The sequence below is a fragment of the Rhinoraja longicauda genome, chromosome 7 (genome assembly GCF_053455715.1).
Source record: "Rhinoraja longicauda isolate Sanriku21f chromosome 7, sRhiLon1.1, whole genome shotgun sequence".
Taxonomy (NCBI): Eukaryota; Metazoa; Chordata; class Chondrichthyes; order Rajiformes; family Arhynchobatidae; genus Rhinoraja; species Rhinoraja longicauda.
Window position 1 is genome coordinate 16,123,495 of NC_135959.1, and position 17,828 is coordinate 16,141,322.

Genomic DNA, 17,828 nt, shown 5'->3' on the forward strand with positions numbered 1-17,828 from the left:
TAGTGCTATATAGAACAATAAGGCATCATTTTCAATAGAACTGTTCATCCAACAGATTAATGATGCCGCAAATCATTCTTCATAATTCTCTTTTTTGTAGTCTGTAACAAAATACAAATGATTCATCTAACAAAAACCTTATTTATATTACACCTATATAACAAAGTTCAGACATAATTCTTGTGTGTTGTCCAAAAATGTAAAAGACTAAGGAATTGGTATTGTCTACTTGTATTTGTGGAACACCCAGATGCGTAAAGAAGTTACTGTGAATACTCATTGAGTGAATCTACCCAAACAGCATCAGGTAAGTCTTTAAACCACCAATCTTTCTTTTTAAAAAGATATTCACCTTTGGTTATCTCGGTCAGATGGCTTTTAAGTTTGCTCTCAGCATTGGGATAGTCAGCAACTGCATAAATTCCAATACTCCCATCTTCAAAACCTACCAAGATATTTAAATCACATTCACAGACAAGAATACTGGAGGGGATTTTGCACAAGTAGCAGCACCCAATATTTTTCCCATCTGTTATTCGAACAATATTAAGTGTTGGACTTGAATGAAAGTCACAAGTACAGGAATCTCTGGAATTGATGTAAACAACATATTGACCATCTCTCGTCAATTGCTGATTAAAGATAGTTCCCTCGGTACCAATGACACACAATTTTCCATGTAGGATGTCCAAGACGTTGATACTCTCATCAATAACTGACAGAATTGCAATGCTCCCATTATCTGACACCTGAAAGTTATCCAGTTGTCCAGACAGTTTGAAAGGGAACTGGACCTGTTGGCAAAAGGTTTCTTCCACAACGTTCCAGGTAAACATGTTTCCAGAAGATGTAATTAGCAAGATGTAGTCTGGATAATCTTTCAGTGTTTGAAAGGCAATAATGTGAGATTTGTCAGCACATTCAAATCGCTTGACTATGCCACCTGACCATAAGCTGACAGCAAGGAGGCAATGTTGATGAAGACCCAAAATGAACGTACTTTCTGGCATTATCATTGCTTTCTTTAGAGGTATGCGAATATTGCAGACAACATGCCCATTGGACAGATTCCAGACCTTAGAAACGCAGTCTTCACAAAGCGATACCACAAAGTGATCATTTGGTGCTACCAATAATTGTGTCACAATACTGTATCTGATCCGGTGCAGGTTTTGACCAGTTTTTGTGTCCCAGACATAAAGATCACCGCTAACATCTGCAGTTATCAGAGTGGCCCCTGTTCTTGTAAGAGCAGAGCTTTTGACGAGATCTGCATGTGCAAAGGTAGCCTCTATTTGACAGAAAGTCAGACTCCATTTGAGTATGATGTTGGTACCATCGGAAGTATAAAAATACTTCCCTTGCTTCGAAAGAAGAATTGTTTTTATGGTCTTTTCTGCCTTTGCTAGACCTGAAGCTCTATCTATGCAATCTAAGTCCCAGGATATGAGATATCCCTTTGAAGTGAATGATACTAAAGACTTCTGTGAAAAGCACTTAGATAATCTCAGTGGTGTACCAAACCTGTTCTCAAGTATTAGAACACACTGTCCTGTCTCTCTCTTCCACACAAATAATGCCTCAGAACCACTGATTGCAGCTATAATACAACAACAATCTTGTGACAATATAGCTTGGATGAAATATTCATTTTTTGGAGGTTTGAACATGTCTGACATATTCCAATTCAATGTGTCCCAGAGTTCAATACAAGACATCTTACACAATAGGAGGGAGTTTGAAGAAAATTCAACATTAAGAAGTTCATCTACATCATCTGAACACATAATACTTTCCTGAAGACTTGGCTCAGTTAGGTTTTCTGTGTCCCAAATAAATTTATTTCCAACCTTGTCTACAATATAGATTTCTCTGTTGGAAGCAGACATGAAAATTGAATAAACAGGTGCTTCGTGGAATTCACAAGCAACCGTGGCTATCTGGCAACCAGTGTGAATATTAAATATTGTGACTGTACTTTGCAATTGTCCACACAGTACATATGTTCCATCTGTAGAAAAAGAAATACACTGAACCTCATGTTCGCAATTCAACTGCCTGATTGTATGGTGGGAATTATGATCAAAGATCCTCACTACTGTGCTATTCACAAACCACACCACCACATTTGTACTGCACAAAGCAAAGCCACTGATTGACTGAACAATCGTTGGGTTGACGTCATCAAATGTTCTTCTCACTTCAGCTTCATAAAGGAGGGATCGCTTGGAAAAGTCATACACTAATATAGTGCTATGTCCAGTTGCTAATACAAGGAATTGGTCACCATCTGTTATTCTGGCTCCTGTAACTCTAACACCATTTGTATTTATTTGTTCCCAAGGTTTTTGAAACTCTGGGTTCCAAGCATATACAGAACCACTTTCCACTGTCACAAGAACCAGATTCTGTGACTGAATTTCTATGATATCAGTTGCTGCAGAAAAGTCGGAGGTGCACAACGTGGTATGCAGTCTGGGCACAGTAATCACTGGACTGTGTAGCACAACAATAACACAGTGCTGGAGCCCTTCTTTATAGGCTTGCATCAGAAAATTGAACATTTGTGGGAAGCACCCTACAAATGGCAGAAGTCTCAACTGAATAACCCTTGAAAGTTGATCAGGGGATTTTTGCAGTAAACAATATGCACTCTTCAAAACTGTTGCCAAAAATCTAAGACCCCTTTGATTTAATGTCTGATTATTCTCTTCCAGCTCAGTTATTAGCTGAACCAAGTGGCCAACTTTAATCATTGCATGTTGGGATGTGAATGAAGATAACACATTAAAATATAATTCTTCCAGCCTTCCAATTCTCCTCAAATGATAAGCCAGTTCTTCAACTTTTCTATTATTTGGGAAGACTAAAGAATGGCCTTCCAAAGAAGACTGAACTTGAAAAAGCCATGGTTGTGAAGGCTGTTGCCTATCAACATATTTTCCCATCAAAAGCCTGTGTTCAGAAATTCCCTGATGCACCTGTTGATCCTTCACTGGGCCCTGCTGCAACATAGTGATCGGAAATGGCTTCCCCCTTCCTCCGGACCATCGGCCACTAAAATATTCTGCCATGACATTGTGCATTTGTTGCACAGTGCCCAGGTTCTGGAGGTAATATCTATTAATAACTAGTGGAAAATGTCTGTTTGCCCAGACGAGCAATTTTACTCCATTCTGTGACTTTCCAACTAAAAACCCTCTCAGGTCCTCTTGTAGTTTTGCTAATGCATAATATGGTACTCTCACTGAAGCTGGCAAATCATTTTGAGGTAAAAAGTGTTCTATAACATAGTTGTCAAGTGACAATATGTCCAACAGTTCAGCCTCAACGAGTCCTGAATTTGCAAGTGTAATATAACCCAGAGCTCTGGAAACGAGACCCTCCCCATGTTCCTTCTCAAGTCGTTTAAGTAGTCGCTCAATATTGTCATGAATGGTTATTCCTAAAGTTTGGTCATTAATATCATCATGAGATGTCCAAGAAAGCACTTCATTATAAAGTAACTTAACAAAAAGTGGAAGAGTACACTGTCCCAGAGCAGTATTCACAAATATCTGCTGCCCTGATGTAATTCTTCTATTGGAGTTTAGTAGGTGTCGCGTGAGAATTTTGTTGCATTCCTTTCTCTCTCTTGGCTTTAACTCAAGAAAATATGCCTCATTTGGGTGCAACAATTTGCTTGCTTGTGTAATTCCATACGTCTTAATTGTAGTGGAAATAATTAATCTGGTAAAGGCTGGCAGATTCTTTGGAAGCCACCAGACTGTTCTGGCATTATCAGCTTCAGAGACCTGATCAACACCATCTATCATTACTATCAACGGATGCTGTTCAGATGACAACTCTAAAAGGGTTACAAAACAGTTCACTAATTCTTCAGCGTTGTCAGGATACCTTGGTGTAGGTCTGTGGTAGGTCTTTGCTATTTGGTGACAGATTCCAGTCAGGACAGTCTGAAAGCAGATCTTGCGGCCTGTAGAGAGGAAGCGACTGACTATAATAGGTTCACAATTATTCAGCCACGAACATATCTGAGAAGAAACACAGAATAAATATGAAGAAGGGTTTCGACCCTAAACATCACCCATTCCTTGCCTGTCCCACTGAGTTACGCCAGCATTTTGTGTCTAACATCATCCTTCATAATGGACTCTAAATCCTACCAACCACTGAAGTCAGACTAACCGGCCTATAGTTCCCACTATTCTGCTTTGCTCCCTTGTTGTACAGCGGGATAATATTGGCAATTTTCCAATCGTCTGGAACCACTCCTGACCCTAGTGATTCTTGAAATATCACTATTAATGCATCCACAGCCTCTAAAGCCACCTCTTTCAGAACCCTAGGGTGCAGTCCATCTGGTCCAGGTGACTTCTCCACCTTCAGTCCTTTCAGCTTCCCAATCACCATTGCTTACTTAATTTTTTTTATTTCGCAAGCTGCATATTGGTTGCCCCATGTTGTTGGTTGTGAGTGATGAAATAGATCAAGTAAAATAGTTAAGTGCGAGTGTTGGAATAAAATTAGGGGGGAGGCGTGTTGGAAAGTTAAAGAATAAACTAGCTGAATGAGGCACAGAGGAGACAACATAGATGATTAAATGGAAGAGATGAAACAGAAGTGAAGGTAACAAGGCATCTGGGTCTTCAGTGAATATTCAGTGAGTATCTATTTTACTATTGAGATGCAAGGATTCAGAAAGGAATACATTAATCACTGACAAGGAGGGTGAAGACTTATAGGTAAATGGTTTCTTGAATTAGAGCTCAAAGAGACACGAATGCAATAAAATTCTTCCATAATATTTCTCAAATACAACAAGTGGAATAAAGAGAGCAAATTAAAGCTTGGATTCAGAAGGATAAACAACACACAAGGAAAATGCAGAATATGTACAGCTATATCATGACGTGCCAACTCCTGTACTCAGTATCTTTACTGATGAAGGCACACCTGCCAAACACCTTCTTCTCTGCCCCGTCCAACTATGTCATGACTTTCAAGGAATTATGTACCTCGATCTCACCCCTCAGCATTCTTAGCCCTTCCATTTACTCTGCAAGTCCTGCCCTGCATCACCTTACCCTGGTCCGAGTTAAATTCCATCTGCCATTCAGATGAACTATAATTTCCACCTGCCATTTCTTGGCCACTTCCTAGTTGATCCAGATCCTTTTGTAAACTTAGATTGCTCTCCTCTGTGCCCACTATACCACCAATGTTGGTGCCATCAGCAAATTTACTAACCTGAGATATAATTAGGTTCCGCACACCATGGTTTCTCTATGAACAGCTGAATATTTTCTGTTTTCATTTCAGATTTCCAGTATCCACAAATTTTTGCTTTTTAAGTCATGGAGTCATATAGCATAGAAACAGGCCATTCAGCTGACCATTGGGAACCCATCCATATTAATCCCATCTCCCTGCATCTGGCCCATAACCTTTTATAATTAAGTGATTTATGTACTTGGCCGAATACTTCTTAAATGTTGTTAGCAACTTGCTTCCACCTCTCTCTCTCTCCACAGTGCATTCCAGGTACATGCCATTCTCTGGGTGAAAAAGGTTCCACTCAGATCCCCTCTAAATCTCTCGCCCCTTACCATAAATCTGTGTCTTCGAGTTTTAGCCACCTCTGATAAGGGAAAAAAAAATCATTCAGTGTACCCTAATTACTCTCAATCATGTCCCCTCTTAATCTTCTCTCCAGGGAAAACAGACCATTGCCTTTCCAGTCTCTCTTCATTATTGAAACACTGCATCCCCAGTAACATCCTGGTGAATGTTGTTAAAGAAAATGTAAAATCCATTACCTGCTTGGCACAGGTTGCCAAAAGAACGGTCTTTCCAGTGCAAGGCCCTCCCACAATGATTAAGGGACTGTTCAATTGTTTCTTAACAATGTATTCTCTAATTTGATCCTTTTCTTTCCATTCAAAGTCAGAAAGGTTTGCATATAAATTGCATAAGGCTGCATGCTTCATCATTTCCACAACCACACCATCAACATTATCTGCAGGTTTTTGTGTGTTGATGTTGCTGCTGTCAATGAGCATAACAATATCAGTATAGAACTGCCGACAAAGCCCCTCAATGTATTCCTGTTTCATCTGCCCAACGTGATCCTGCTTGTAGTTGCCCAGCAACGTTGAAGTGTAAACACGTAAACCTGAGACGGTGGCCAATGATGGGAGAATTTTATCTCGCAATCTCAGAAGCTTGCCGTGTTCCTGGGCATCCTGGGGCAGCAGTCCTTCAGTGTCCTGCAGTTTCATCTGGTTTTCAAGGGTTTTTTTCAGGTGACGAGTGAGGTGTGGAATTTTGCAAATATAGCAAATGCAGTTTTGTAGAGTGCTGGTGGGCTGATTTATCACAGCATGTTGCAACTCAGCTTCAAGAGCTGTAGAATAAAGACATTGCATTTAATGCAAAGGCATTCAAGCTTTTAAGGAGAATGTAGAACAATACACAGGAGCGGAAATAGACCATCTGGCTCTAAAGCCTGTTCTGCTATTCATTGGCTGATCTTCTACCGGTACATAATGCCCCATACAATTGAAATGTTTTCCTTATTTGTATACAATATTGAAATACTCTCAAAATTGCTGTACCTGCATGTTACCCTTCAATTAATTATGTTCAAGCACACCCATGTTCCTTTGAACATCAACACTGTATTTATTTATCTTATTTTAGCAAATACACTACTTTTCCATAATGTACAGCAAAGTGGAAAACGTCATATCTATCATGTTCCCTCTCATCATTACATGATTTCATTCCAAACCTACTTTAAATAAATAATGAATCTTCCTTATAAACAGTTACCATTCCTCTCCCTTTCCGCACAGTTTAGTTTATTGTCACGTGTACTGAGATACAGTGAAAAGCTTTTGTTGCTTGCTAATCAGTCAGTAGAAAGACAAAACATGATTACAATCGAGCCATTTACAGTGTTTAGATACATGATAAGGGAATAACGTTTAGTGCAAGGTATAACCAGCAAAGTCCGACCAAGGATAGACTGAGTGTCTCCAATGAGGCAGATAGTAGTTCAACACTGCTCTCTGGTTGTGGTAGGATGATTCAGATCTGCCATTTCAAATCTGCCATCATCATTCACCTCTTAAAAATAAAATACTCAAGTCTCCTTTGGCTTTCCAAGCTGTCAGACCTTCCCCAGATTCTTTACACTAATTATAATTTTCTCCTTCACAAGGGCAATCATATCCAATCTCCTCCTTTGGTATGGGTCGGATACTGCAAGAACCAATGGTCATCTAAACAGGAAGCCAACGTCATGCCTTTATTCCCCATGGCTTGGCCAGCTGGAAATAAAGCCAGATTTAAATGCAGCTTACATTTACAGGTATTTACTTTTGAATAAAGTTTAGGGATTGGTACGACGCTTGGAAACTTAGAATGTATTTCATGTTCCGTCCACCAGATGGTGAAGTATCTTCAATGGGTGCTTTGGTCTAAACTGCGAATAGTGCAGAGTAGTTTATATTTGAAGGATTGTGTCCTTCTCATTTTCACATTGAGGATCTGTTGGTCTCCCTTTGCCATGTGGGCCAGGAATTTCATGGTTGGTGTACACATCCTACAGGGCCTCATCCATGGCTTCCAGGCTTGTTGCCTTTGCACTATTGATCATAACATGTGTTTGGTGTTATAGTTAGCCAAAGGGTCAAAAAACATTCATTAATTCCTTGGGGGGAAGTTGCCAATGCTGTTGCTCAACAGCTACCACACAGTTTCACGTTTACCTGAGATGAAGTATTTTTGAGCTTGGTCTGGTTTTATTGTTTCCTCTTTAAGACACTTCCTAATTATGGTAGCAAATATCATCTTCATTTCTGTGAAGTTGTCGCGCCACGCTCCACGAGCTGCTTCCCATGCTCTTCTCTCGGTCTGTAAAGTTGAATTCATTTACTATGAAGCAGCAAGAGGAATTTAATGATCAACATCCATCGGGCTTTTTTCACTATATATGCACTGACTGAAAATTTGGATCCTTTACTCTCGATGGGAATTCATGAACTAACTTAATTAACATCCTTTACACAATGTATTATATTGTGCAATCCTCAGTAGGTCAGGCAGCATCTGTGGCGAGATCTCTCCATGGATGCTGCCTAACCAGATGAGTATTCCCTAATTTTCTGTTCTTATTCTAGATTTACAGCACCAGTGTGGCGGTCCCTGGGGGACTAGGCCACTCCCTGGGTCGAATCTCTCGGCACTAGATGGACAGGTCGGGGGGGATAGCCCTAAGCTATGGGGTTTCTGGAAGGGGCGGAGATCATCCCTTAGTCTGCCTCATGGCTTGGAGTTGAGCAGATGTAAATAAACAGCTTTCCTGAATCCAAACGGTCTTGCTTCATTTCACACCCGACATCGCCACATTGGTGACCCGACATTCCATTATTGTTTATAATGGATGCCAACGCAGACCCAATCGCTGACCACGGTGACCTCAACGCCGTTTCCCTTAAACTACCCACATTTTGGACGGCTGAACCTTCAAATGGAGACACGAGCTTATAGACGTTAGAATCTGGCACAAAAACAAACTATTGAATGAATGAATACTTTATTGTCACATGTGACAAGTCACAGTGAGATTCTTTGCTTTGATACCCAAGGCATGCAAAGAGTTGCCACATAAATGGCCCAGACAAAGAGAAAGTACTGAAGGAACTCGGGAGGTTAAGCAGCATCCGTGGTGACAAAGGGGTGGTTGATGCTTCCGTTTGAGACTCTACATCCATCGTGATGTATCTATGTTCATCTTTCAGATCTTTGCTGCATTAACTTCAATTTTCCAATCCCTACACATCACTGAACATCCCGATGCTTGGCGTTATTCCCCTTCCAGGATCTTTCCCAAAGTGTTCAGAATTGTACTCAATACTCAAATTGAGACTTAACCGACAATTTGAAAAAGTTTAGAATCACTGTTTGTTTTTGTATCATGCCCTGTGTACAAAACCAAATATCCCATGGACTTTCTTCATCACCTTATCTACGGGCGGCACGGTAGCGCAGCGGTAGATTTGCTGCTTTACAGCGAATGCAGCGCCGGAGACTCAGGTTCGATCCTGACTACGGGTGCTGTACTGTAAGGAGTTTGTACGTTCTCCCCGTGACCTGCGTGGGTTTTCTCCGAGATCTTCGGTTTCCTCCCACACTCCAAAGACGTACAGGTATGTAGGTTAATTGGCTGGGTAAATGTAAAAATTGTCCCTAGTGGGTGTAGGATAGTGTTAATGTGCGGGGATCGCTGGGCGGCACGGACTTGGTGGGCCGAAAAGGCCTGTTTCCGGCTGTATGTGTATGGTATGGTATGGTATGGTAACCTACTACCTGCAAAGGTTTGTGATTGTGCAGAAGATTTCTCTCATCATGTCCCTTCCTGCATGTACCACCTCCCATTTATCCTGATTAAATTACATCTGTCATATGCTTACCCATTTCAACTGCCTTCAATGGTGGAGAATTCAAGTCAGACAGTTTCCTATATAGTGCAAGAGAAGTAGGATGTGCAGGTCATTGCAGCTCACCTTGTTGCAGTAGTTGGGAAGGACATCAGTTTTAGATTTCAGGCGGTAGGCAGCTGGAACAGAATTCTCATCTCGATGATACCATTTCTCCAGGACCATGGTGTTAAGGCCTTCATTTTGCAATCTGCAGAGAACCATCTCAAACTCATTGGCCTCAATTTCTTCTGGTATTCCAGTACTTCCATATTGCTCTCCTATTAATGCCTAATGAAGAGTTGCATCACATGACATTGTGAGATTTCATACTGGAAAATATCAATCAGGAACTGCATATAAGTAAACAAAAAAACGTGCCTGAGGAACTCAGCAAGCCAGGCCACATCTGTGGAGGGTAAACGACAGATGACAGAAGGGTCAGGACCCTTCTTCTGACTGATGTGTGCGTTGCCTGCTTAAAGTGAGGAACACTCCACTGCTGGAGAAAAAGACTTCAGTAGGCGCATTGGACATGCTTACGTGCATGTCCAATTGCTGTTGTGGAAAACCTTTAGAGCACCTACTGAAGTATTTTTCTCCAGCGGTGGAGTGTTCCTCACTTTAAGCAGGCAGTGCTTAAAGAACTACTTTTAGTTACATACAGGCACCGTCACTAAAGTACAATTCTTTATCTCGATTCACATACTTAAAATTCTTATCCCAGTGTTAATCAGTTGCCATGAATAATTGTTTGGATGATAAGAGAAATGCCGTGAAACCAAGGTGAATCAGCACAATGATGCAGCTAACAGAGCTGCTGCCTCACAGCTCCAGAAGCCCAGCTTCAATCCTGACCTTGAGTGCTGGCTGTGTGGCGTTTGCATGCTCTCCCTGTGACTGCATGGGTTTTCTTCAGGTGCTCCAGTTTCCTTCCACATTCCCAAGACTATGGAAGATTTATTAGCCACTGCAAGTTGCTCCTTGTGGTAGAATTTGGGAGGAATTGAAGTGAATGTGTCGAGATTTTAAAAAAAAGATTAATATAGGATTAGTGTAAAAGGTTGGTGTGGTCTTGACGGCCTAAAGTTCCTGTTTCCACACTGTTTCTCTCCATGGCTCTAATGACTGTGGTGTACAATAAGATGCAGTGAATCTTGGGGTAATTTCAGTGCAAATTTGCACCCTAATCAATTCAAATGAAGGAATTATGCACATATACTTAATAGTGAGAATGTTCAAGTGAAGTTTTGGAAAAAATCAGAAATGTGCATTGAAAAGAAAATATTAGTCAGAGGAGTAAGGGTTACTGAACACAATTTAAGATCAATTACTCAAGTTGAACAGGCTTACAACACACGGTTGCCGATTCCAGACTGTTTGGACAAGCTGCAGGAGGCTGGTTCTGGGATAGCTCAGCACATGTAGACAAGGTTGGAGAAAAGCTTTAAGGATCCCAAGGCAAAGACTGATGAACTGCCATCCGGTTCATCACACCTGGATAGAACATTCACTCTATTCCTGGTAAGCCATTCTTTTATATCCAGCAGATATTAGTTTGGAGCTTCCTTCCTGACCAACCGCCCCCAGACCGTCAAAATAGGCCCTCACCTCTCCTCCACCATTACACTGAGCACCGGCTCACCACAGGGCTGTGTGTTGAGCCCCATCCTTTACTCCCTCTATACTCACGACTGCGCCCCCACCCATCCCACCAACACCATCATCAAGTTCGCGGATGACACGACTGTGGTTGGACTCATCTCAGGAGGAGATGAGACAGCCTATAGGGATGAAATCCAAAGGCTGGCAGCATGGTGTTCAGTGAACAATCTGGTCCTGAACTCCTCCAAAACAAAGGAACTTATAATTGACTTTAGAAAAACCAGTGTAGAATACGACCCACTCTACATCAATGGGGTCTGTGTGGAAAGGGTACCCGCTTTCAGGTTCCTGGGTACGCACATCGCAGAGGATCTTACCTGGTCTACCAACACCATCACCACAGTAAAGAAGGCACAGCAGAGACTCCACTTCCTGAGGATCCTCAGGAAAACCAACCTGCAGGAGAAGCTCATGTTGTCCTTCTATCGCTGCTCCATCGAGAGTGTGCTGGCATACTGTATAACCACATGGTATGCCAGCTGCTCAGAAAAGGACAGGAAGGTCCTTCAGAGGGTCATCACGACGGCCCAGAAGATCATTGGCTGCTCACTGCCCTCCCTGGAGCACCTGTTCAGCCTACGCTGCCTCAGTAGAGCAGGCAAAATAATAAAAGATCCATCCCACCCCGGCCACCGTCTGTTTGTTCATCTGCCCTCTGGTCGACGTTTCAGGTCGATCAAATCCCGAACAAACAGACTTAAGAACAGTTTTTACCCCAGGGCCATACGAGAACTGAACACTACCTTTGCACTAGGCAACACCGTTAAAAAATCTTGTACTTAATATAATTGTATTTATGTATTTATTTGTTTTTGCATTTATTGCATATATGTTTGTACGCACCGTCAGGATTGGCTATTTTTTAATTTCGTTGTACTCGTTGCAATGACAATAAATGAATATTATTATGTTCATACTTCCTTAAACTGATCTAGATGTCACAGAATACTGCATGGGTTATTGGATGGGATGGGGCACCACACTTCCATCAGAACTGAGTACCCTGTTAAATCAATTTGGCATCTGCTCAAGGGGCTGCTGACAATGATACCCAAATCCCTAACTTTCTGATTCAGAGATGAGAGCATCACCACTAAGTACAACTCACCCTCAAGTCTTCAGAACTAACACTAACATTACCACTAGTTAGCAAAGTAGTGCATTGTCCCAAAGTGCTTAACAGTAACATCATCCAGCAACATTTCATGCATGGCCATATATTAGTATAGATGACTAAAAGAGTGGTTAAAGAGATGGGGAAAAGTGGTCAATAAGCAGGAAGTTTTAGGGAAGGAAATCCAGACCTGAGATGTTTGGAACTGCAGACAAGGTTGATTATAAAATACTGATTAAAACTGGGAAGAATTGGAGAAGCACAGATATCTCTGAGGGTTCCAAAACCAAAAACAAAACAGGCCATAAATCTGAGATGAAATCACAATGCTGTTCATCAAGTCAGGCAACATCTGTAGAGAGAGAAACGCAGACTTAATGTTTCAGGTTTTTATTTTATCATGTTCAAGATAATCACAAAGACAGGGAAAGACAATGTCATGTGGCAGAGGGGGTGGCTGAATGCAACAATGAAATGTTTTTAAAAAGAAGCCTTGCTTTACTTGGAGCTAACAGAAGCAGGAAGGTTTAGGAAGGGAAATCGAGACCTGAGATGTTTGGGAATTTGTGAGCACAGGCGTGATGGTGGGCACAAGCCCAGAATCAATCCGTGCACTTGCACTATAGCCAGTGAGTGATAACAAGTATCTCTGTAATAAAACAGTTTACCCCTTATGTAGGTGTGAACCACCAAATTAGGGAATTTCCAGCAGTACAATCGAGGTCAACACTATCTCATAGATCAAAAGACACTGAGGGATTGCAGCCAACAATGAAATAACCTAGCTACCTGAGTGGTTATATCGTTCTCCCACCAACCTCCGCAGTTACCTTGCAGTCAGCAAGTGGTTGGTGCTGCAATCTGCATTAGATCAATTGTAACCATCCATTTCCACTGCCAGATAACAGATTTATGAACAGCTTCGTCAGTGCTCTGTGTCCAGATTCTGATTACTCACCACAAAACACGGCCCAGTGGAAAATTTTAAACAATCGTCCAACAGCTTCATCCGGAGCTTCCGAACGTCAAAATCATGGACATCATCAGGATCCACGCCCATGTATGCATCAATTACCTGTAAAGTGGATCGTCTGTGAAATCCAGATAACTATTGTGTTACAGATTGGTTCTTGAAAAGATTTTCTGCCATGTATTTAATGATGCCCCAGAACAGCTCAAGAGAAGTAGTCCCAATCCCAACAAGTTTCCAACCTGCTTCTAACCTAGCCAAGGCATTATTCTAAAGATACGGTGCTTTTTTCAACCCAACTTGTAAATTAGGTTTGTCCATGCAGCTCAACTTGATGATTGTCAGTCAAACTTGCTGAAGGTAAATTACACCATCAGGCGCGCCTTCCTCTCCCATCCCTACCAATATTCTGCAGGGGTTGTTCCTTCTGTGATGCTCTGGTCCAATGTTCCACCTCCACTGAAGCCACCTGCCTTCTCACAGCATCTTTTCACAAAAATGTTGCTGATGAGGCATCCGCCCATTAACCTGCTCCCTTCCTGATGTCCAAAGACCTAAACACTCCTTTAGTTTCTGGTCGAGTGATGCCAGAAGAACAATCTTGCTCTTAACATTACCAAGACCAAGGAGCTGGCACGGTGTGGCAATACCAAGGGCAGCACAGTAGTCACAGTAGAGTTGCTGCCTTACACCTCTCGCAGAGCCAGAGACCTGGGTACAATCTCGACTACAGGTGCTGTCTGTATGGAGTTTGTATGTTCTCCCCGTGACCGCCTGGGTTTTCTCCGAGATCTTTGGTTTCTGCCCACATTCCAAAGACGTACAGGTTTGTAGGTTAATTGGCTTGGTATAAATGTAAATTGTCCCTAATGTGTGTAGGATAGTGTTAATGTGCTGGGATCGCTGGGTGAAGGGCCTGTTTCAGCGCTGTATCTCTAAACTAAACTAAACTAAGCTGAGTTTTGAACATGAACCTATCTTCATCGGCAAGATAGCCACGGAGAAAGTCAACAGCTTCAAGTTCCTGGACCCAGCATATTAATGCAATTGCACAGAAAGCTCACCAAATACTCTAGTGAACCTCTGCAGATGTACAATGGAGAGCATACTGACTGATTACATCATTGCCAGGTTTGGTAATTTGAACACTCAGGCACAAAGGAGGCTGCAGTTAGTTGGGACATTGCTTAGTCCATCACAGGTATTGACCTCCCCACTCTTGATGGGATCTTCAGGAAATTATGCCTTAAGAAAGCAGCTAATATCATCAAAGAGCCACACCACCCTGGCCATGCTCTTGTGCGCTGCTACAATCGGGAAGAAGGTATAGGAATCTGTGAACCATTACCTCTCAATAACCATTAGGTTCTTGAACCACCATGCACAACCCTAACCATAACGCTACATCAGCACCAAACTTTGCACTACTTAGATTGCACTCCATACTCTAGAACCACTATTATTTCTGCTGTAGACAATGGTCCTACAGCAATTATAAATTGGTAAATTATCTCCTTTCCATGGTACAGCAGATGGTGAGTTTCAATCCCAATTGTTGCTGTATGCACAAAGAAGAGCTTTTTGCTTTTTCTAGTGACAATCTGTTCGTTCATCTGTTATTAGCCATTCGGTATCTTGCAGGGAACCACTTGTTCTCCCTTGGTCTGTACTTCCCAAACACTTTCAGTCCCTCAACCAATACCATGAGTTGAGGGCCTGAATTGAAGGGAAAGGTTGGGCAGGCTCGGACTTTATTCCCTGGAATGCAGGGGGCTGAGGGGTGATGTCATCGAGGTATATAAAATCATGAGAGGAATAGATAGGGTGAATTCAGTCTTTTACCCAGAGCAGGGGAATCAAAAACCAGAGGACAGAGGTTTAAGGTGAGAGGGAAAATATTTAATTGGAAACTGAGGAGCAACCTTTTCGAAAAGAGGGTGGTGGGTATTTGGAATGACCTGCCAAAATAGGTTAATGCGAGGTAATGGTTCACAGTTGAGACGAGTACTGTAACTACATTTAAAAGACATTTGGATAGGAAAGGTTTAGAGGGATATGGGCTAAACATGGGCAGGTGGGACTAGCATAGATGGGGCAAATGGTCGGCATTGATGACAGGCCAAGGGGCATGTTTCCGTGCAATATGATCTATGACGCGATAACACCACAATAAAAATCTAGCCATTTAGTTCATAGCTGCAAACAAGTTGCAATAGCCTACATTTAAGGCAGTGTATATGCATTTCAAAATGAATTCATTAGCTGTGTTGAAATCCTAGAATCCAAACAGGTTGCTGGAATATCCCCACCGGAAAGAAGCAGCTTAACACCACCTTTTCATGGGCAGTTAGGAACTGGCAATGGGTTCTGGCTTCTCCAGCAATGCAATCCAGGAAAATGAATAAATAAAGACAGTTCTTGGGACATCCCGAAGCCCCGACCCTTGTCCGGACAGCTCACAATAGTTACCTGGAACTCCAGTCCATGCTTGTGTCTGCAGTATTCTCGCAGCTTTGGATATACCTTTTCCCTCAGTGCCTTCCGTTCCATTTCGGTTTCTGAAAAATGACCAATTAATTTAAACAATGGTTTAGATTATTATTTCTTTTAGTTTATTATTGTCGCAACTGGGAAGAAACTGCCCCTGAATCTGGAGGTATGCATTTTCAAACTTCTGTACCCCCTGCTTGATGGGAGAGGGGAGAAGAGGGAATGACCGCGGTGAGATTGGTCCTTGATTATGCTGGTGGCCTTGCTGGGGTAGCTTGAAGTGTAGATGGAGTCAATGGAGGGGAAGCTGGAGACTGGAAGTGATGATATGGGCTGCCTCCACAACTCTGAAAGTTCGTGCAGTCTTGGATCAACACAATTAGAAACTGCGTGTGGCTGGTAGCGTTCTTGCCATCTATGGAGGAGCATTATCTGAAATACAACACCACCACAAGCAGCAATCAAGAACTAAAAGTCTGAAGGGTCCCGAACAGAAACTCCACCTATCCATGTTCTCCAGAGATGCTGCCTGACCCGTTGAACTACTTCAGCACTTTGTGTCTTTTTTTTGTGGTAAAACAGCATCTGCAGTTCCTTGATTTATACCTAAAAGTTATGTTTTTTAATTGGATTAGGATGGAATAAAACAGGAGAGACCATTGCGCCCTTATGCACAAATCGGTCGCCACAATCATCTCTTTGCATTACAAAAGTGACGCCACTTGAGAAGCACTTCAACACTTGTAACTCTGAACTCTAAAGTTGTTGGGAAGTTGGGAAAGGCGTTACTCAAAAGCAAATTCTCTCTCCTTTGACAATCAGCTGGAGCCATCTATCGGCGATATCCTCAATGTTCTGTGGGCGTAATTGGAATGAAATGGATACAGCTTTGAAGAGAAGGGCTCGACCCGAAACGTCACCCATTCCTTCTCTCCTGAGATGCTGCCTGACCTGCTGAGTTACTCCAGCATTTTGTGAATAAATACCGTCGATTTGTACCAGCAGCATCTGCAGTTATTTTCTTACAGCTTTGAAGATAAGTCAACACCGAAACTTGTTAATGCTCCTTTTGGAACTAAATAGATATGCGTTAAAATAATGCCCCCGTGCCGGAGACTTTGTTGATTATTGTAACGAAAACGGGATGTTACTTTTACCTTCTGGATTGCAACAGAGAAATATCTGCACGCATCTCGATTTCCGAGCAGCCGGGCTACTATTGTGAACTCGGTGGTGATCCATCGATCACAACGGTTAATATTTAGGAACAATCCGCGCTTGTTCCGACCCAATACGCCGTTGGAAGGATGTTTTCGGCCAAGTAGCTCCAATAGAGACTTTTCTTTCCTGGTCGATGTCATTTCCCCGTGGATTCTGCATGAACTCGGCGCGATGACAATGCCCCTTGTGGTGGCCAACACCGCAACTAGAAACCCACCAGACACAAATACAGCACAAATGATTGAAGTGGGAAACCGCAGCAACGGGTGAACTCCAGGGCAGTAATGAGTCCAGGTTCCACGATAGATAATTATGCGTTTATTTATAATAACCAATACATACATACACATCACACAATTGTCTCTGCAAGCCACCTTTTGCGCGAATATGTTATGTATCGGTCTTTTCAAATTCCCCCAGATATTAATGTTTTCTTTCAATTTAAACCCGTAACTAATACTAAAATCTTGTGGCCATTCTAGGAATGGACGGGCAACTAGACGGCAAAACGGCTTCAACCTCTTAATGGTGGTGGCAATGTCAAGGAGTGGGATAATGGAGTCAGGCAAAGGAAACAATTCTCGCACAATTCTTCATATTGAACACTTCTTTTGAAGAGGTGACCAGCAGCATTGACGAGGAAAGGGCAGGAGATGCTATTTATATGGTCTTTAGCAATGTCTCGCATGGTAGACTGGTCCAAAAAATTAGATCACATAGGATCTTGTGTGAGCTCGCCAAATCTACATCTGCAGCTCTCTGCATTTCTTGCCAGCTTGGGCAGAGCAGTTTATAAACCAGGTTATGATGCATCCCGACAGTACGCTTTCCATGGTGCATCTGCAGAAGTTTGGAAGCACCATTGGAGACATAACAAGGTTCC

General features: G+C 42.2%; 1 protein-coding gene across 1 annotated transcript; it reads right to left on the reverse strand.

Moving 5' to 3' along the window:
- Nucleotides 1–263: 263 nt before the first annotated feature.
- Nucleotides 264–16,966, reverse strand: LOC144595478 (NACHT and WD repeat domain-containing protein 2). Its single transcript, XM_078403000.1, has 7 exons — nt 16,882–16,966; nt 15,704–15,792; nt 13,223–13,339; nt 9,573–9,776; nt 7,776–7,920; nt 5,820–6,406; nt 264–4,034 (listed from the first exon to the last, which is right to left on the reverse strand). Exons 1-7 carry the CDS (start codon nt 16,964–16,966, stop codon nt 264–266), a joined length of 4,998 nt encoding a protein of 1,665 aa, XP_078259126.1.
- Between the last annotated feature and the right edge of the window lie 862 nt (nt 16,967–17,828).

Bases quoted from the DNA above. Each gene is read 5' to 3' on its own strand.
- LOC144595478 (XM_078403000.1), bottom strand. From the start codon at position 16,966: ATGGATCACCACCGAGTTCACAATAGTAGCCCGGCTGCTCGGAAATCG. The intron at 7,921-9,572 runs GTGAGCTGCAAT...TCAACTTTACAG, and splicing joins TTCCCAACTACTGCAACAAG to ACCGAGAGAAGAGCATGGGA. The intron at 4,035-5,819 runs GTAATGGATTTT...GTTTCTTCTCAG, and splicing joins TGGCAACCTGTGCCAAGCAG to ATATGTTCGTGGCTGAATAA.